Source organism: Euprymna scolopes, chromosome 3 (assembly GCF_053919585.1).
Source record: "Euprymna scolopes isolate OS-2025 chromosome 3, ASM5391958v1, whole genome shotgun sequence".
NCBI classification, from domain to species: domain Eukaryota; kingdom Metazoa; phylum Mollusca; class Cephalopoda; order Sepiida; family Sepiolidae; genus Euprymna; species Euprymna scolopes.
The window spans coordinates 48,905,974-48,923,790 of NC_136484.1; the positions used below are offsets into that span (position 1 = coordinate 48,905,974).

Below are 17,817 nucleotides of genomic sequence, written 5' to 3' on the forward strand. Positions count from 1 at the left end.
ATTCTTTGACTTTTAACTTCTGTAATTTCTGTAATTTTATTTCATCAAAAGAATAGTTAGTTTAAAAGGTTTTTGCAGATATTCAAATTATAAGAATTCCATTTGACTGAGTGAATAAGCTATTCTTGCAGGTCAATACAAAGATGCCCATGAACTTAACGCTATAATTAATTGTAAAATTCCAAGTGAGGTAGTCAAATACAAATCCATCGACACTGTTGTGAAAGCAGATAAAGTGGTTAATTATCCAACAGTTATATTTTCCAGGGATGCCACCGCATGTATTGCAACTGAAATTTGGTGTACTAATTATCATGTTGTGAAATATAAACCAATCCAAGCTTTGCAATGGCACATAGCTTGCAGTAAAAAAAAAATTAACAAACAATATCATAGAAACAACAATCTTAACAGGACCTTTCACAGATGAATATATCTTCATTCCATGCATTCCTATGATTCCACCGGATACATCATTACACTTTAGCAAATTGTACTTTCCAATTTTATTGTCATTTGCAATAACCATCAACAAAGCACAGGGAACAATCTTTACAATTGTGGGCCTTACAGTTACACACTGACTGTTTTTTCACATGGATAATTTATGTTACATATTCAAGAGTCGCCAAACCGGAAAATCTCTATATCAGCTTAGAAAATGGAACAACAAAAACTGTGTACCCATGCAAAATGGAAATTTAAACCTATAAGAAACATGCTTTTTCTCATTTTGGAACTTTTTCCATTGCGCAATTTGAGCCATAGCAACACGTTGCAGGGTACAGCTAGTATATATATATATATTTAAAGTGATGGTTGTGTAGTTCCAACGAGAGAAAAAATGTATATTTAAAAGAGTGTAGCCATCAACAATTGTGGGTTTTATAACGCGTTTCAAGCTTTGGTTGGCTTTCTTCAGATATTTTCGTGAAAAGTTTTTTTTTAAAATGGGAGTTTGACATGTTATTTTTACATCTGCTGATACTAAATATGTTTTTCAGAGTGATGTGGTCTCAAACATTCTGTCTCCAATAGTAAGTGTTGGTAGTGTCTGGTCAGAGTTAAGTCCAAAGAGGGGACTTTTGGTCCATTTGGTGAAGGTTTTTATGTTTTTTTTTATGACTTTCTTTCCCCATGTATAGCACACATTCACACACACATACATATACATATATACACATGCACACGCATACGTACGCAGGCATATACACATATACACACGCACATACATAGAAATATATGTAGGAGCATACATATATACATACCCACCTACACACTTACCCACTAATATATCACACACAAATTGTTTTTTTTTATTTTTTTTTTATTGTTTATTTTTATTTTATTTATTTATTTTTTATTTTATTTATTTATTTTATTTTTTAATTTTTATTTTTTTCCCAGTCAAAACAAGCATGCATACATGTACTTAATTATTCAAACATAAGTACACGCACACACACACACACACACAAGTAAGATGGAGAATAGATAGGAGAACATATATATACACACGCACACACACATATACATGCACACTCACATATATATACATACATGTATGCACATACACACTCACATACATCCGCATACTATGCAGACACACACACATACATACACGCACATGCATATATATAGAGATATATGCAGGAGCTCACACATACGCATACATCCATATACACACATACACACACAAATACATTTACCCACGCATATATATATATGCATAAATATATATATATATATACACACACACATATACACATGCGTATACATTCACTCACCTATATATATATGGACACACGCACCAACAATCACACAGACACACATGCAGACACACACACAGACATATTCATACACTTTTACCTTGCATATATATTGGTTGAAGTTTTCTTTCTTTCCTAATCCAAGCACATATGCATACATGTATTCAGTCACCCAAACATAAGTGCACGTACACACACAAACAAGATGGAGGATAGATAACAGATGATATATATATATATATACACACACACACACACACACGTATATACAATCACACACATACACGCATACATACAAATGCACACATACATACACAAGAAAAAAACTTCATAGCAAAGTTCAACTCCACCTTAAACATCTCTCAATAATTATACACATAAATAGGCAAAACACAAAATGCACTTGCACGCATGCATACTTGGGTAAATGTGCACCCTCACACACGAAACAAAACAAGCACAATAAAGCACGCGCACACTTTCACGGGTGCGCACATCCATATCCAGTATAGTACCATTTCCCTAAACTAAACAAACAATTATAAATTATACGTGTGTATGTGTATGTACACACATATGTGTGTATATGTATGTGTGTATGTGTATGTATTCGTGTATGTGTGTGATTGTGTATACGTGTGTATGTATATATATATATCATCTATTACTTATCCTCCATCTTGTTTGTGTGTGTACGTGCACTTATGTTTGGGTGACTAAATACATGTATGAATATGTGATTGGATTAGGAAAGAAAGAAAACTTCAACCAATATATATGTAAGGTAAAAGTGTATGAATATGTATGTGTGATTGTGTGTGTGTGTGTGTGTGTGTGTGTGTGATTGTGTGTGTGTGTGTGTGTGTGTGTGTGTGTGAGATTGTGGGTGCGTGTGTCCATATATATATGGGTGGGTGAATGTATACGCATGTGTATATGTGTGTGTATGTATGCATATATATATGGGTGGGTAAATATATTTGTGTGTGTATGTGTGTATATGGATGTATGCATATGTGTGAGCTCCTGCATATATCTCTATATATATGCATGTGTGTGTATGTATGTGTGTGTGTCCGCATAGTTTGCGGATGTATGTGAGTGTGTATGTGCATACATGTTTGTATATATATGTGTGTGCGCATGTATGTGTGTGTGCGTGTGTATATATATATATATATATATATATATATATATATATATATGTTCTCCTACCTATTGTCCATCTTACTTGTGTATGTGTGCGTGTACTTATGTTTGAATGATTAAGTACATGTATGCATGCGTGTTTTGATTGGGGGAAAAAAAAAAAATAAAAAATAAAAAAAAATAAATAAATAAAAAAAAAAAAAATAAACTAAAAAAAATAAAAATAACCAATTTGTGTGTGATATATTAGTGGGTGGATGTGTGTGAGTACGTGTGTGAGTGTGTAAGTGGGTATGTATATATGTATGCTCCTACATATATTCCTATGTATGTGCCTGTGTATATGTGTATATGCCTGCGTACGTATGCGTGTGTATATGTACATGTATGTATATGTATGTGTGTGTGATTGTTTGTGAATGTGTGCTATACATGGGGAAAGAAAGTCATAAAAAAACATAAAAACCTTCACCAAATGGGCCAAAAGTCCCCTCTTCGAAATCAACCCTGACCAGACACTACCAACACTTACTATTGGAGACAGAATGTCTAAGACCACATCACTGATGTGGCACATCAGTACATACATCACTCTGAAAAACACATTTAGTATCAGCAGATGTAAAAATAACATTTCAAACTCCCATTTTAGCGAACCAAAGTTTGAAACGCGTTATAAAAATATTTTAAAATAAAAATAATTGTTGATGGCTACACTCTTTTAAATATATATATATATATATATATATATATATATATATATATATATATATAGACAGAGAGAGAGGGGGGGAGGAACAAACCGAGTTATGTGTTCATCAATGTTTCGTCTTTATTTCGAGACTTCCTCTTGCTGAATAATATGTATATATATAAATATATATAAATATAAATATATATAAATATATATATATATATATATATATATATATATATATATATTAGAAAAGAAAAACTCCCAAGTAAAATTAAAAAAAACAAAAATAAAACTTGTTTTGTTTTTGTTTTTTTTTGTTATGGGAGTGTTTTTTTTTTGTTTTTTTTAATTATTTTATTCTTTTTACCAGCTATCTCTATTCGGTACATTTAATGTCAATTTTATGTTTCTTTAACAAAGTTTTTTTTTGGGGTGGGGTGGGGGGGCTTAATTAAAGCTAGTGTTCTGACGGTAACAAAGTATATTTAAACCTTGAAAATGGTTGACTTGTTTGCGAAAAATTCGGAACGTATTCTGGGGAATTTAATTTTGTAATAAAATTATTTTTAACTGAATTTCTTAAATTTCGTTTTATTGCATTTTTTAAATATTTTAATAAATTAAATCGTGTTTATATATTTTTTTTATTAATTAATAGAATTAAAAAAAATAATATTTCATATCACAGTTAGTTGGGCTTTATAGAGAAATGCAATTTTTAAAATCATCCAATCAATGCCATCTACTTTTTTTAGTTGTTGGCTGTAACCAATCAGATGAAAGTAAAAAGTCACGTGATCACCGTCTCCCCCCTTGTTCCGACAGAGTTCCTCGTTTTATACACTCATCGTAACACATTTTTATTTTTGCTAGATTTACGCGATTAATAATCAATTCCTGTGTTGGTGTTAGTTTTCATAACGCTAACACAGTTTATATATAATACGTTTCTTTTCTTTATTACATGGAGCTCTATAATTGACGGCAACTTTTTCAAATTAGTCATTATTTTACACACAGAAGACGGACCTCCAATCCAAAATGGCTGACGCTGAAGAAGTTGTAGAAGAATACCGTTCTTCCTTAACTGATCTAACCATAAACAGCAAACCTTTGATCAGTATGTTGACAATGCTTGCCGAGGATCACAGCCAATATGCCCAACACATCGTTCAACTGATCGAGCAACATTTACAAAAGGTTTTATTTTATGCATTTTTTTTTATACTTTTCTTAGGGTTTTTATGACCTCCCTCAACATCAGATTTTTTTTTCACTTATGGCCGCCATGTTGAGAACTTAATTTCTTTACGTATTCTGTTTTTTTAAACAAACAATTGAAATCAAGTTTATTATATATATATATATATATATATATATATATATATATGACTCTTATAGTTTTAGGTATACTTAACACCATGTTAATAAATTTTACCATATGTAATATAATGAAACTTTTTGTATCCTTTTAGGTGCTTATGCACGTTTGTTACCGCACTAACTTTATTTTGCTTGAAATATTTTCAAGCATTAAAAATAGTTTTTAAATGACAAGTATTATATAAACACGTAACCTAGATATACACTATAATAAATGTAATAATTTTTTTTATACGTTTTCAGTTCGAAATTCTTTTATTTGAAGCAAGGTGTTATGCACTTATAATTTTATTAGATTAATGTTTTAATCCCTACAGATATTTTATGTAAATAGCTTTTCAAACTTTTAATTTCAGCACAGTCCGAAAACTACAAAAGTACTTATATTTTTATTTGTAATTTGCTAAAACATAAGGCAATTATTTTTGTTCGCTTTAAATACTTCCAAATTTTATGCCACAATTCAACAATATAAATTAAAATGGATTTGTTTTACAATCTAGAAGTACGAAAAAGTGGTCAAAAAATAAATCTTAGTAAAGACAAAATTACGTATTTTTCTATCCAGCTCAATAAGTTTTTAGTGTTTTTACTTTTTCGAACGGAAAAAGTTTAAAAATGTAGAAACCTTAAAAACTTGTACAGCTAGGTAGAAAAGTAATTTCTCTTGTCTTTGGTAACGTTTTTTTTTTTTTTTTATGCCCATTTTTCGTACCTTTTCGATTGTAAAACAACCCCGATGGCGGCCGAATATCTCTTTGAGGCGGTAAGTTTGGGAAAATAAGTTATAAATAAAAAAACAGACAAAATACTGCTAGAAACTCTCTCAATGTATGTTACCGTGACATAGGCTGACATATATTCGGCGGGTTTTTAACAGTATTTTGACTGGTTTTTTATTTATAACTCATTTTCCCAAACTTACCGTCTGAGAGTCGACCGCCATTTTAAATTTTCCAATGCATCGGTAGTTTTTCGAGCTGAATAAACATGTTACATTAAATCTAAACACTAAAAATATCTAGTTAGGCAACATAAGTTACTTTTCTGCTTTTGATAACATTTATTTTTTCTATATTTGTTTTGTGATAACTTTTTCGTACAGTAAAATAAACCCGGAATTTACGTTAACCACGTGTTCTTAAATATTTGGGACACAGAAAACGTACCTCTTTTAACGTATTTTAAAATAATACTCAAGACAATGTAAATATATATTGTAAATGTACACACGTGACATTATATACGCTTTAGTGAATTTGTTTTTAACAGTATCAAAATTTGAATTTACGTAAATTTTTCTTATTTTTGCAGTTTCATTCTCAATGAGTTACAATGAGATATTGGCGGACTTGAACGAGCACCACCACCCCCTCCAGCCGTAAAATAAATAGCATAATTAGTTTTGTTGATTGACCTCAAAGTGGCGTATCAATTTAATAGATCATTATAATTTAAGTGATCCCTCACATGAAGTCACTAAACAAACCTTTAAAAAAAAAAAAAATTTGTTAATAGTAAAATTAAGTCTCGGATACACCATAATCCGCAGAAAAAAATTAAAAAAAAATTAAAACGTGAAAAGGAATTTTACAGCAAGGAGGAAAAGCTCGTTAAGGTCCACCGAAATACTTTTTTTTTTATTTTTCCTTCAAAAGTACAGATTGTAAATTCTTCCGTTAAAAAATTCATATTGAAAAAGGGTTTGTATTACTGTACACATAGATTCGAAAAAGTTGTCAAAAAACAAATATTATCAAAGGTAAGATAAGTTACTTTTCTACGTAATTGGGTATATTTTACGCATTTTTATTCAATGTAACATGTTTATTCAGCTCGAAAAAGTGTTTACCGATGTAATATGTATTGGAAAATTCAAGATGGCGCCTCCTCACTCCCTCTTAACACGGTAAGTTTAGGAAAAGGTGTTAAATAAAAAAAAAACTAGAAAAAATACTATTAAAAACCCGCCGAATATCCTATGTCACAGTAACATATTGAGCGAGTTTTTAACAGTATTTTATCCAGTTTTTTATTTATAACCTTTTCCCAAACTTACCGTGTTAAAGAGGGAGTCAGACGCCATCTTGAATTTTCCAATACATCGGTAAACACTGTATGGTGTTCGAGCTGAATAAACATGTTACATTGAATAAAACCACAAAATATATCCAGTTTGGTAGAAGAGTAACTTATCTTGCCTTTGATAACATTTATTTGTTATATATTTGTTTTTTGACAACTTTTTCGAATCTGTGTACAGTAATACAAACCCGAAAAAATTCAAAATTTGTATTCACCCCAATAAAGTTTTTCACTATACTTTCGATGCACTTATGTTACCATGCTGACATTTAAAAAGCCATTCGAACATGGAGTGTTTTGTAATAATTCTGTACTTTCATCTAACAGTTTCATAAAAGATGCAAAACTTGAATTTAACTTATATACTATTTTTTAAAAATAGCACGGTAACAAAAGTGCATAAGCACTATTGAAAATTGTTGCTGACTTAATTGGAATGGTTTCGGCTGTTTATTACATGATTTCTGATACACCGGCTTTAATTTTATTATGAACGTAGGACAGCTAAGTTGGTTCTATTAATAATTGAAAATGTACTTTTTGTCGTAATCAAAAATATTTATTTTACTACTCTCAGCTTAAAAATTAAAGATGGTCTTTTTATAAGTGCAAATGAATAAAAGGTATTTTAATTTCAGACATTTAAAAATGAAAATACTGAAAAAAAAAAAAACCAAAAACTGTTCCGTGTACCCGATATGGCATTAAGTTCCCATAAAAAAAACTTCGCCTAATTCGATTTTCTTTATGAAATTTTAGTGAGATTGATTGTATCCAGCTATTTCGCAAACGTGGAGGGAGGGCCGAGGGGCCCTAAATTTGAGGTTTTGAAACGTGGGCAGAAAAATACCTAGATAACTTTTTTTTTTTTTTTTTTTTTTTGCATCTAACCGTTTGTCCTTTTTAGTCCATTTTTCGTTTAAAGGTCCCCCCCCCCCCGTTTCGTCCGCGAAATAAGCAAAATGGCGGGATACGATCGATCTCATTAAAATTCCTTTTTCCTCTGTAAAAAGAAAAAACTACTTGATGAAACTCAGTGATTTTTAGAACTTAATTCCATAGCGAGTAGATACAATATTTTCATGTTTTACGTCTTGAACTCAACAAGTACCGAAAATATAACGGAATTTAATTTAAAAAGGGGAGGGGGCTAGACTCGCTGCTTCGTCTAATTTGAGCATATTTTATTACTTCATAAAGGCTTCGCAATTACATTAATTTATTGCAATGACGTCATCCAAGATGCACGGAAACCAAAAATGTGTATAGATTTTTTTAAAAGTCGTTTAACTTGCTATAGTATAAAATGATCACCCACTTGTTTGACGATTTCCCCTTAAAATAAAATTTTGCTTTTCATTGTATGATTTGAGATACTTGATTGCATTTATATTTTATTTCATGAGCTGCGTTTTTTAATTTACGTTTATACGATCCACAAACCTAGCATTTTGTCTACCTTTGTCTTGCTAAAAAATAAAAATTAAAAAAAACGCAATGCTATTTTTCTGTTATTTCGTTTTTATTGATATGGTAATGTCATTGTTTACGCGTATTAATCTTGGGCATTAGTTCAAAATCTGTTTTTATAAATTTCAAACAATAGTTAATATTGGATATTCATGAAATATCTACCTTATTGTTAAGTTTAAATTTTGGCATTTAAAAAAAAAATTCCTATTTAATGTAAATATATAATCATGCCTATTTTTTTTATATTTATTTTTTTAGCAATATTTGTATTTAGCATCATGCCCGATGTTTTATTACCGTAAACAATGAAATTACCAATGTGAATTTTTTTTTCTTAGAAATTGGATTTACTTTGTAATTGTTTCTCTTCAAAATGGCGATGTTGTCAGACGAACACAATATAGGTCAAACAATGATGAATTATCTACTCCTCTTCCTCGTGACCTTCAATGTCTTATCGAAACAACTTGTTTTAAAATTTGATTAAATCATTTTTTTTTTTTTATAAATTTCCATTGACTACTTTTGTGGTGACATTTTTATCTTTTGAAGATTTTTTTAATTTGATTGAAATAAGATTTTTATAATTTTTTTAATACGAATTCATTGCCTGAATTCGGATATTTTCCCCCGAATCGTGTTTCACGTTTTAGCGAAATTTTATATGGTCTCTGAATTTATTTTCGTCATTGGGTTTTTACGTAAAAAAAGGTAAACAATGATTCGCCTTTTTAAGTACTAGTTTTATATGTCCAGCATTGGCCGGGTGAAGTTATGGTACTCCTTGGACGTTGAGTTCCATGGCGACCCGCATAAAAAAAAAATAAGCGTCGCCGTCGCTCCCTTCCTGACGCAAGCGAACGTAACTTTTTTTTTTTTTTTTTTACTGACGTTGTCGTAACTAAAACGATTATCTGTCACGTTATTTTGAAAGTTTTACTCTTTATGAATATTAAAGAAAAAGTTACCAAACATTTATTAATGTCTCACTTTTACAAACACTTGTTTTTAAATTTCTTGTTGAATGACGACTTCTATTTATTTATTTTTTTTTAATAGCATTTGCGGATGGGTAAAAAACGAAAAAAATAACTAAACCATTTACTGACAATTTCTCGGTATCTTGACTTGACATTTATTTGTTAAAAATATTTGTAAAAGTGAGAAAATATCAGTAAATGGTTTAGTTATTTTTCGTTTTTTATCCATCCGCAAATGCTATTAAAAAAAGGAAGTCGATAAGTTTAAAAAAAATTTAAAAACAAATGTCTGTAAAAGTGAGACATTATTAATAAATGTTTAGTAGGGTTTGTATTACTGTACACATAGATTCGGAAAAGTTGTCAAAAAAACAAATATATAACAAATGTTATCAAAGGCAAGATAAGTTACTTTTCTACCAAACTGGATATATTTTTCGTGTTATTATTCAATGTAACATGTTTATTCAGCTCAAAAACCATACAGTGTTTACCGATGTATGTATTGAAAAATTCAAGATGGCGTCTGACTCCCTCTTTAACACGGTAAGTTTGGGAAAAGGTGTTAGAAATAAAAAAACTGGATAAAATACTGTTAAAAACTCGCTCAATATGTTACCGTGACATAGGTTGACATATATTCGGCGGGTTTTTAATAGTATTTTTTCTAGTTTTTTTTATTTTAACACCTTTTCCCAAACTTACCGTGTTCAAGAGTGAGTGAGGCGGAGGCGCCATATTGAATTTTCCAATACATCGGTAAACACTGTTTTTCGAGCTGAATAAACATGTTACATTGAATAAAAACACGAAAAATATATCCAGTTTGGTAGAAAAGTAACTTATCTTGCCTTTTATAACATTTATTTGTTATATATTTGTTTTTTGACAACTTTTTCGAATCTGTGTACAGTAATACAAATCCGTTTAGTAATTTTTCTTTTAATATTCATAAAGAGAAAGTATTTTCAAAATAAGTAAATGTGACAGATAATCGTTTAGTTACTACGACAACGTCAGTAAATAAGGTTACGTGCGCTTGCGTCGGGAAGGGAGCGAGTAGCGACGCGTGTTTTTTTTTATGCTGTTCGCCATGGAACTCAACGCCCAGGGAGTACCGAAGTTTATTTTTTATATACATTAACTACAACTCGCCGTTCACATTCAAAATATCGACTTGGCAGGTTTTCTAGTATGCTGACAACGAATATCAGTTAAATCTGGGGCTTATCAGTCGTTTACCAGATATGTGAAAACATCCAGCATGAAAGCTAATGTAATCCCTGGCAGCCATTTTATTTTCACGACCGAACACACAGTAATGTATATGCGTGCAACTGAAGCACGAAGCAGACAAAGCAAATAGTTCCCCTCCCCTAAAAATGGGGTGTTTATTACGAAAGGCGTTCTTAACGTAGAAAGGTTGTGTGTTTTTCTTTGTCGTTCTCGGAAGAGCTTTTTTTTTTTTTTTTTTTTTTTTTTTTACACGCATGCGCATTACTAATTCCTTTGGAAAATGGCTGGCAAGGATTACATTAGCTTTTTACGTTGGATTACAAATGTTTTTATATCTGGTAAATTATCCGCCAGAAATTTAACCGATATTCATTGTCAGCGTACCCGAAAACTGGCGCTGTCTTACAATAGTTCACTGTGCAGAGGGAGAAAACTCTTAGTGAAAGATTCGTTCATTTTTTTTTTTTTTTTTTTTTTTTTTTTTTTTTCATCTCATAATTTAGGACGCTCGATTCGACGATATTTTTTTAAATCAAACCATTAAAAGAAAGCTGCGACGATGTTTTTATTTTTTTTAATGTAACTAAGTTGATAACAATAATACAAAATGTAGTCTTTAAGTCGGTACGTGCAAAATGAATGACGATTCTCAAAATGTATAAACATGTTTACCCCCTCCTTTTACTTCAAAAATCACCAAAAATTAGATTAACTAAGTTTTCAGTATCTATCAAATGATCACGGAATATGATGAAAGATAAACCCATTTTTATTTAAATCTTTTGTATTTTGTTTAAACAGAATAATTTTATAGGAACATTACGAAAAAGAGGCAATAAGTTCATATTAATTCAATTCGATATAACTCTAAGAAAAATTTATCGAATTACCGGTATTATCATTGAATTAAGCATTGTTTAATATTTTCACACATATAATTGCAATAATATTTTCACTTTTTCATAAGTTATAGGTCTCGCATAATTTTTATATGTAAGATTCTTTTTTTTTTTTTTTTTTTTTTTTTTTTTCCTTTTTTTTTTTTTTTTTCCTTTTTTTTTTTTTTTATTCCCTATCTTAGGACTTTACTAATTATCATCATTGAAATAGACCCAGAAGACTAATCATCTTTCAAAGAATTTTTACAATTTTTTTTCACGTGTATAAATATTTATTTTCCTGTTTGAAATGAACTTTTAGTCTTTATGGTACTGGTCGCGATTAGAGTTCCCTGCCGAACACCCTAAAAAAAAAAACACTGACTTCTCCCTTAGTTGCCATAGTAACTAAACGATCATGAATTTTTATCGACTTTGTTTTACTGTTTATGAATATTGAAATAAAAGACATTACTACACATTTATTAATAATATCTCACTTTTAATCACTTTTATCGACTTTTTTTTTTTTTACTGTTTGTGTCACTTTTATCGACTTTTTCTTTTCTTAAATAGCATTTTCTTTTTAAATGACTACGTTTTAACCTTACGATTGAATAAAAAAACATTAAACTTTAAGCTTAGAAATGCGAGTTAAAATATAGCGCGGATCATAAGTGCATTAGCAGTAGCACCCATTTTTTTTTATTAATAAATGGTTAGTAATTATTTTTTAATATTCATAAACAGTAAAAACGTCATTTAAAAAGAAAATGCTATTTAAAAAAGAAAAGAAAGTCGATAAAAGTGACACATAAACAGTAAAAAAAAGTCGATAAAAGTGAAATATTAATGTGTAATGTCTTATTTCAATATTCATAAACAGTAAAACAAAGTCGATAAAAATTCATGATCGTGTAGTTACTATGGCAACTAAGGGAGAAGTCAGTGTTTTTTTTTTTTTTTTTTTTTTTTTAGGGTGTTCGGCAGGGAACTCTAATCGCGACCAGTACCGTCTTTTAATCTTTCAAATACAATAAACAAAAAGTAGTCAGAAACCTAAAATAATTGCTAAATCAGCTTTCAAAACTTTCCACCTATCTTTATTCCGCCATTAATGTCCGTACCCACTATTAAAAGAAAGCCAACGATATTTTCATTAGATGAAAAAATTTAAAGGAGCTGCGCCGCGGAAACTTATTAAAAAAATAAATGGTATGTTAAGGTTTAAAAAATACGAAAGGATGAAACCTTTAATAAAACAAGGATGAAACGTTTAAAGCTGTTAACAATTCATCTACAACTATCGTCGCATTTTCACTTTTTGTAATGTTAAAAACTTCATTTTGGTGTGTTATAAACTTTGTTACAGTAAAAGTCGCCGCAGCTTTAAGGTTCATCCTTGTTTTATTAAAGAGTTTCATTCTTTGTATTTACGGTTAAAGACTTTTAAAAACTGTACCATAACATTTACTGGAAAAAAAAAAAAGTTGCCGGGGCTTATAAATGTTTTCATTCTAATGAAAAATATCGTTTGTTTTCTCTTAATAGTCGCATAAAGACTACATTAATGTTATCAACTTTGTTACATGAAAGAAATCGTTGCAGCTTTTTTTTTTTTTTTAATAAAAAAAAAAAATTGTTGGGTCGAGTGTCTTTAATTGAGATGAAAAAGAAAAAAAAAAAATGAACGGATCTCTAAGAGTTGTCTCCCTCTGCACAGTGTAAAGCAGCGCCCGAAAACCGATAAAAAGTCGACATTTAATATGAAAAATACCAGCTTTTTAAATGTTCAATGTTCATCAAAATTAGATGAGAAACTATTTTTCCTGATTACCATGTTTATTAATGAAGCTAATTAAATTCATCAGTAATACCAATAAATAAAATAATTTGCTTAGACTTTAGTAATTATGACCGCTGTCTATTCAATAAATCCAAACTATTTAGTAATCGATCAGGTCAAAATAATTTTTACGTTTGTCTACTTTTTCAATTAGTTTAGTTTGCAAGGATCTTAAACATTTTAAGGTTTTATGTTTTAGATGTTCTTATCTATTCAATTTCCATGTTTTTTAAAAGTGGACTTATTTAAATTCTAAAATCTAGGCATGCCTGCTCTTTTCAATTTAAAGTAACCTATTTGACGCAACAGGGAAGATCTTGGCAATGCGGAATCTTAACTATTCTAATGGAGATAACACTAAAAAGTCTTTTACAATTACTCAAATGTTAAGAAAAGTGCAATATTGTCAAATTTTATATTTTTCAATGTTATAAAAAAATTTTATTTTTTAGTTGAAAAATCATGTTCCTTACAAGTCTTAGTAAAATAGTTACCTTCCTTAGAACAATTAAGAATCCGCATTGGCAAGTTCTTGCATTCACTTGTAAAGCTCTGTTGGAACATGGCTACTATACAATGCGACATAATGGAGTGTCAATATGTCTACTACACAAAAAAGTAAATGTGCAGTGTAGCCACAAGTACTGAGAAAACATACCAGAAAGAATGGTTGGAAATAAGTCATACACCATCCACTATGACTATGCAATTCTTAGATGGACTTCGACAACGGAGCTGTTAAACTTGACATCTTCATATGAGGACAAGAGGGAGAAAGTAGTAATCCTAGTTGATATCAGTGACTTTACTTGCTGGCTTAAACAAAGCTCTGAGAAAGAATATAACTAAATCTTATGGGTAAACTTTAATTCGCTTTCCATCTTGCAAATCATTTTTAAAATGACGACTTTTATAGGTACAAGCAATTCTAATGGCTGCTTAGGTATGGAACCTGGTTTTGAACGGCGGTCAATCATATTTTTTAAATTTTCGGTTATTTTATGTTTAAAAGATCACAACTTAAAGTTAATTTCTCAAAGAAAAAATAGCGTGTGAAATAAATACTTGGAATAATTTTATCTCAAATCTGAAAAACCGTGTATTTCATGTAAAAATTCATCATGACAAATATCGTGTTTACATTTTTCGGGCAAGAGAAATGTTTTCTGAAATTATTTCCAAGTGAAGTTTAAGTTAGTCTTAAAATAATGAATTAATGCAATAAATGTACTTAACTCTTGCTAAAAGGGGGTAATAATTATCTCAAAATATGGCCATGGTAGCAACAGGATTAGTTTCGTGTCAAAAAAGTAATTGCGGCAAAATTCAAAGAACTGTGGAAGCACATTAATGACATAATTTCATTGTTTAAACAATTCAATTTAAAAATTCAGTGAATTTAATTCACTAAGTTACAATAACAATTTATTCATTAAAAAGGTTCAAACAATTAATAGAATTTAAACGGCATTTATTCATTGAAAAAAAAAGTTAACACTTTATTTATACAGAATTCAAAATGGAGAGGAAACAATTTATAATTATTGAACAAATTAACACTTAAAAGAAAAAAATACTAACTTACGTTTTAATTAATCGGAATGTTTACGTGAAATTTAAAGTCGATTTTACACAATTTGAAACGTATCTGAAAATGACATCGGGTAGTTGGAGGGAGCAAAACGGACAGGTGTCCTTTTCTTTTCAAGAATGGGCATCCATAGTTACGGACATGGAACGTTTGTATAAATTTTATTTTTTAAATTTTTTTAATGTTCCTGTTTTTAAATTATTGTTCAATATTACATGAAAAATGTTACGCCGAAAGTTTCACATTCTTGCGAGCAAGGAAATTATTAAAAGCTTGCATAAAAAAGATGTGCAAAACCTGTAATTTAAAAATAGAAATATTTTTTTTTGCAACTATTTTTTTTTTTTTTTTTTTTTTTTTTTTTTTTTTTGTGAAAATACTAAAACAATGCTTAATTCAATGGTAATATCGGTAGTTCGAGAAATTCATTTTTCTTTGAGTTATATCGAATTTATTAATACGGACTTTAGGGGCTTTTTCATAATGTTCCTGTAAAAATTATTTTTTATTTTTATTGTTACAAATTATGATGCTTGCTTTATATTAAAAAAAAAGCAAAAATAAATTGCGTTTTTTATTTACTACTGAAAACCGTAACTTTAGTAAAGGTATTTTTGTTTAAACAAAATACATTTCCACTAAGATTTAAATAAAAAATAATTAATTCATTATATTCTGTGATCATTATTTGATAAATATTGAAAATTTTATTAAAATTGGTTAATTTCCTGAGTTTTGGTGAATTTTTAAGTAAAGGGAGGGGTCAAAATGTTTATACATTTTGAGCGTCAACATTCATTTTGCCCGTACCTATAGTTAACTATTACGTGTAATTCTTGCGTAATATCTGCGTAAAAGGTTATAGTAAACAAAACTATATATATATATATATATATATATATACACACATGTATATATTTTATTTTAAAAAATTTTGCCTACCAAACTCGTTAGATTTTGGTCTATAGATATGAAACTTAATGTGTAGGGGATTCAAACCTATGTGAAACCTTATATTTGGGTATTATGCCAGGGAAAATCGGTGCAAAAGTGTAAATAAAAAATTTTTTAAAAATTGCTATGTGACGGTCGAATGACGGCATTACAAATGTGCATGCGTAACATAATAGCTATTCGTTCATGTTTTAATTTTTAGCCTTGCAGTAAATGTCTTCATAGCTCAGGTATTAACGTCCAAGGAAAAAGTAAATCCTTAGCTAAGCTTATTGATTTCGATCCTCTGTGGTGGGCCAAGAGTTTTTTTTTTTTTTTTTATAAATCATTACTATATATTGGGTCCAATATAATAAATACGAAATCTGCATTAATCAAAATATTATTTAAAGCATATTTTATCATCAGGCAATGTATTTTTGCCTAGATATCTCCCTTCATTTGTGGTCACTTCCGCCCTTAAAATAAAAAGCCAAAACTGAACATACTGCGTATAGGGGGGGGGGGGTACAGAAAAACAGCTGCTTTTCAGATTCTGAAATTGAAAATCCAAATTTTGAATGCATTCAATTTTTCATCTTTCGTGTTTTTGACGTGTGAAATTGGAATAATTATCTTTCAGATAAGCATGAATTTTTTTTTTTTTTTTTTTTTTTTTTTTTTTTCATTTTTACAAAAAACACTTTAAAATCTTAATTTTTAAATTCTTTTAAAAAGCCCAATTTTTCCAATATACCATTAAAGACTGCTTTGAAGAATAGATACGGAAAATGTTATGTAGAAGTTTAAAAATTACATTGTTTCTGCAATTTGTCATTTACGTGAGTAGTAATGTAAGGTGGCCTTGATTACAAACTAAAAAAATTATATAAAGCTAAAAATATGTAATATTGAGGATATTTTACAATAAATTGTGTTTGGAATTAATTCATTTAAAAAAAAAAATATTTGCCTGTTAAAATATTTTAATTTATGGAAATGTTTAAATATTTAGATTTCCATACTTTGAAATATCTCCAATCCAGCATGACACTGTCATCCATTTGTTTACATTTTCTACTAATAATTAAAAAACCAATGGGATTTTAAATGAAGGTACTTATAAGAATATGTAAAAATATTAGAATATAAGTTCATCCAATATCTTATTTAGACATCAAACATTAGTTTGATTCAAAAAAATTTTTTAAAAATATTTAAATTTTATATTCGTCTCCAGCAAAAATTACGAAAATTGGGTCAAGTATCTTTTGAAAAATGTTTAATTCTATTAAAAATTATAGAAAGTATTAGTTTTGCTTTTTATAAAATTCTGGGTTTTATCTTTCTGGAAAAAGTTATTTGGAAAATTGATTTTAATAGATTTTGATTAAAAAAAAAAAAAAAAAAAAAAAAAAATCTTCTGTTGCCGGTCACTAAGCTTTATTAGTGACTTACTTTTAGAGAGTTAAATCTACATTAAACCAAGCTGCTTGTCACATACAATTTTCATGGGAGGCGATAGATCTCCCTCAATAGTATTAAGTCAAAATATTTTCTTATTTCTAAGATTTACAAATTATAAACATAAATTCTACTCTAACGGATTTACATTTCAAAAGGTTTTAATTACAGTAATCTAATAATAAAATTTACAACTCTAGTTTAAACACTATGTAGACTTATCAATCGATTATCAGTTCAATCGATTATCAGTTCAACCGATTATCAGTTTTCAAGTTTAACTGAAAAATTTTTCTCGCTTATTTGACAATAAAAATCTCTTGATTTACTTTA

General features: G+C 29.3%; 1 protein-coding gene across 2 annotated transcripts in view; it reads left to right on the forward strand.

Annotated features, from left to right (window-relative positions):
- The first annotated feature begins 4,386 nt into the window (after positions 1-4,386).
- LOC145254853 (uncharacterized) overlaps positions 4,387-17,817 on the forward strand; it is a 37,125-nt gene continuing 23,694 nt past the window's right edge. Inside the window, exon 1 of one of the 2 annotated variants that reach the window (XM_080113708.1) lies at positions 4,387-4,815. In XM_080113708.1, coding sequence (XP_079969834.1) covers positions 4,657-4,815 — 159 coding nt within the window. In that variant the 5' untranslated portion in view covers positions 4,387-4,656. The remainder of the gene's footprint in view (positions 4,816-17,817) is intronic. The other variant, XM_080113715.1, reaches the window with a different exon arrangement.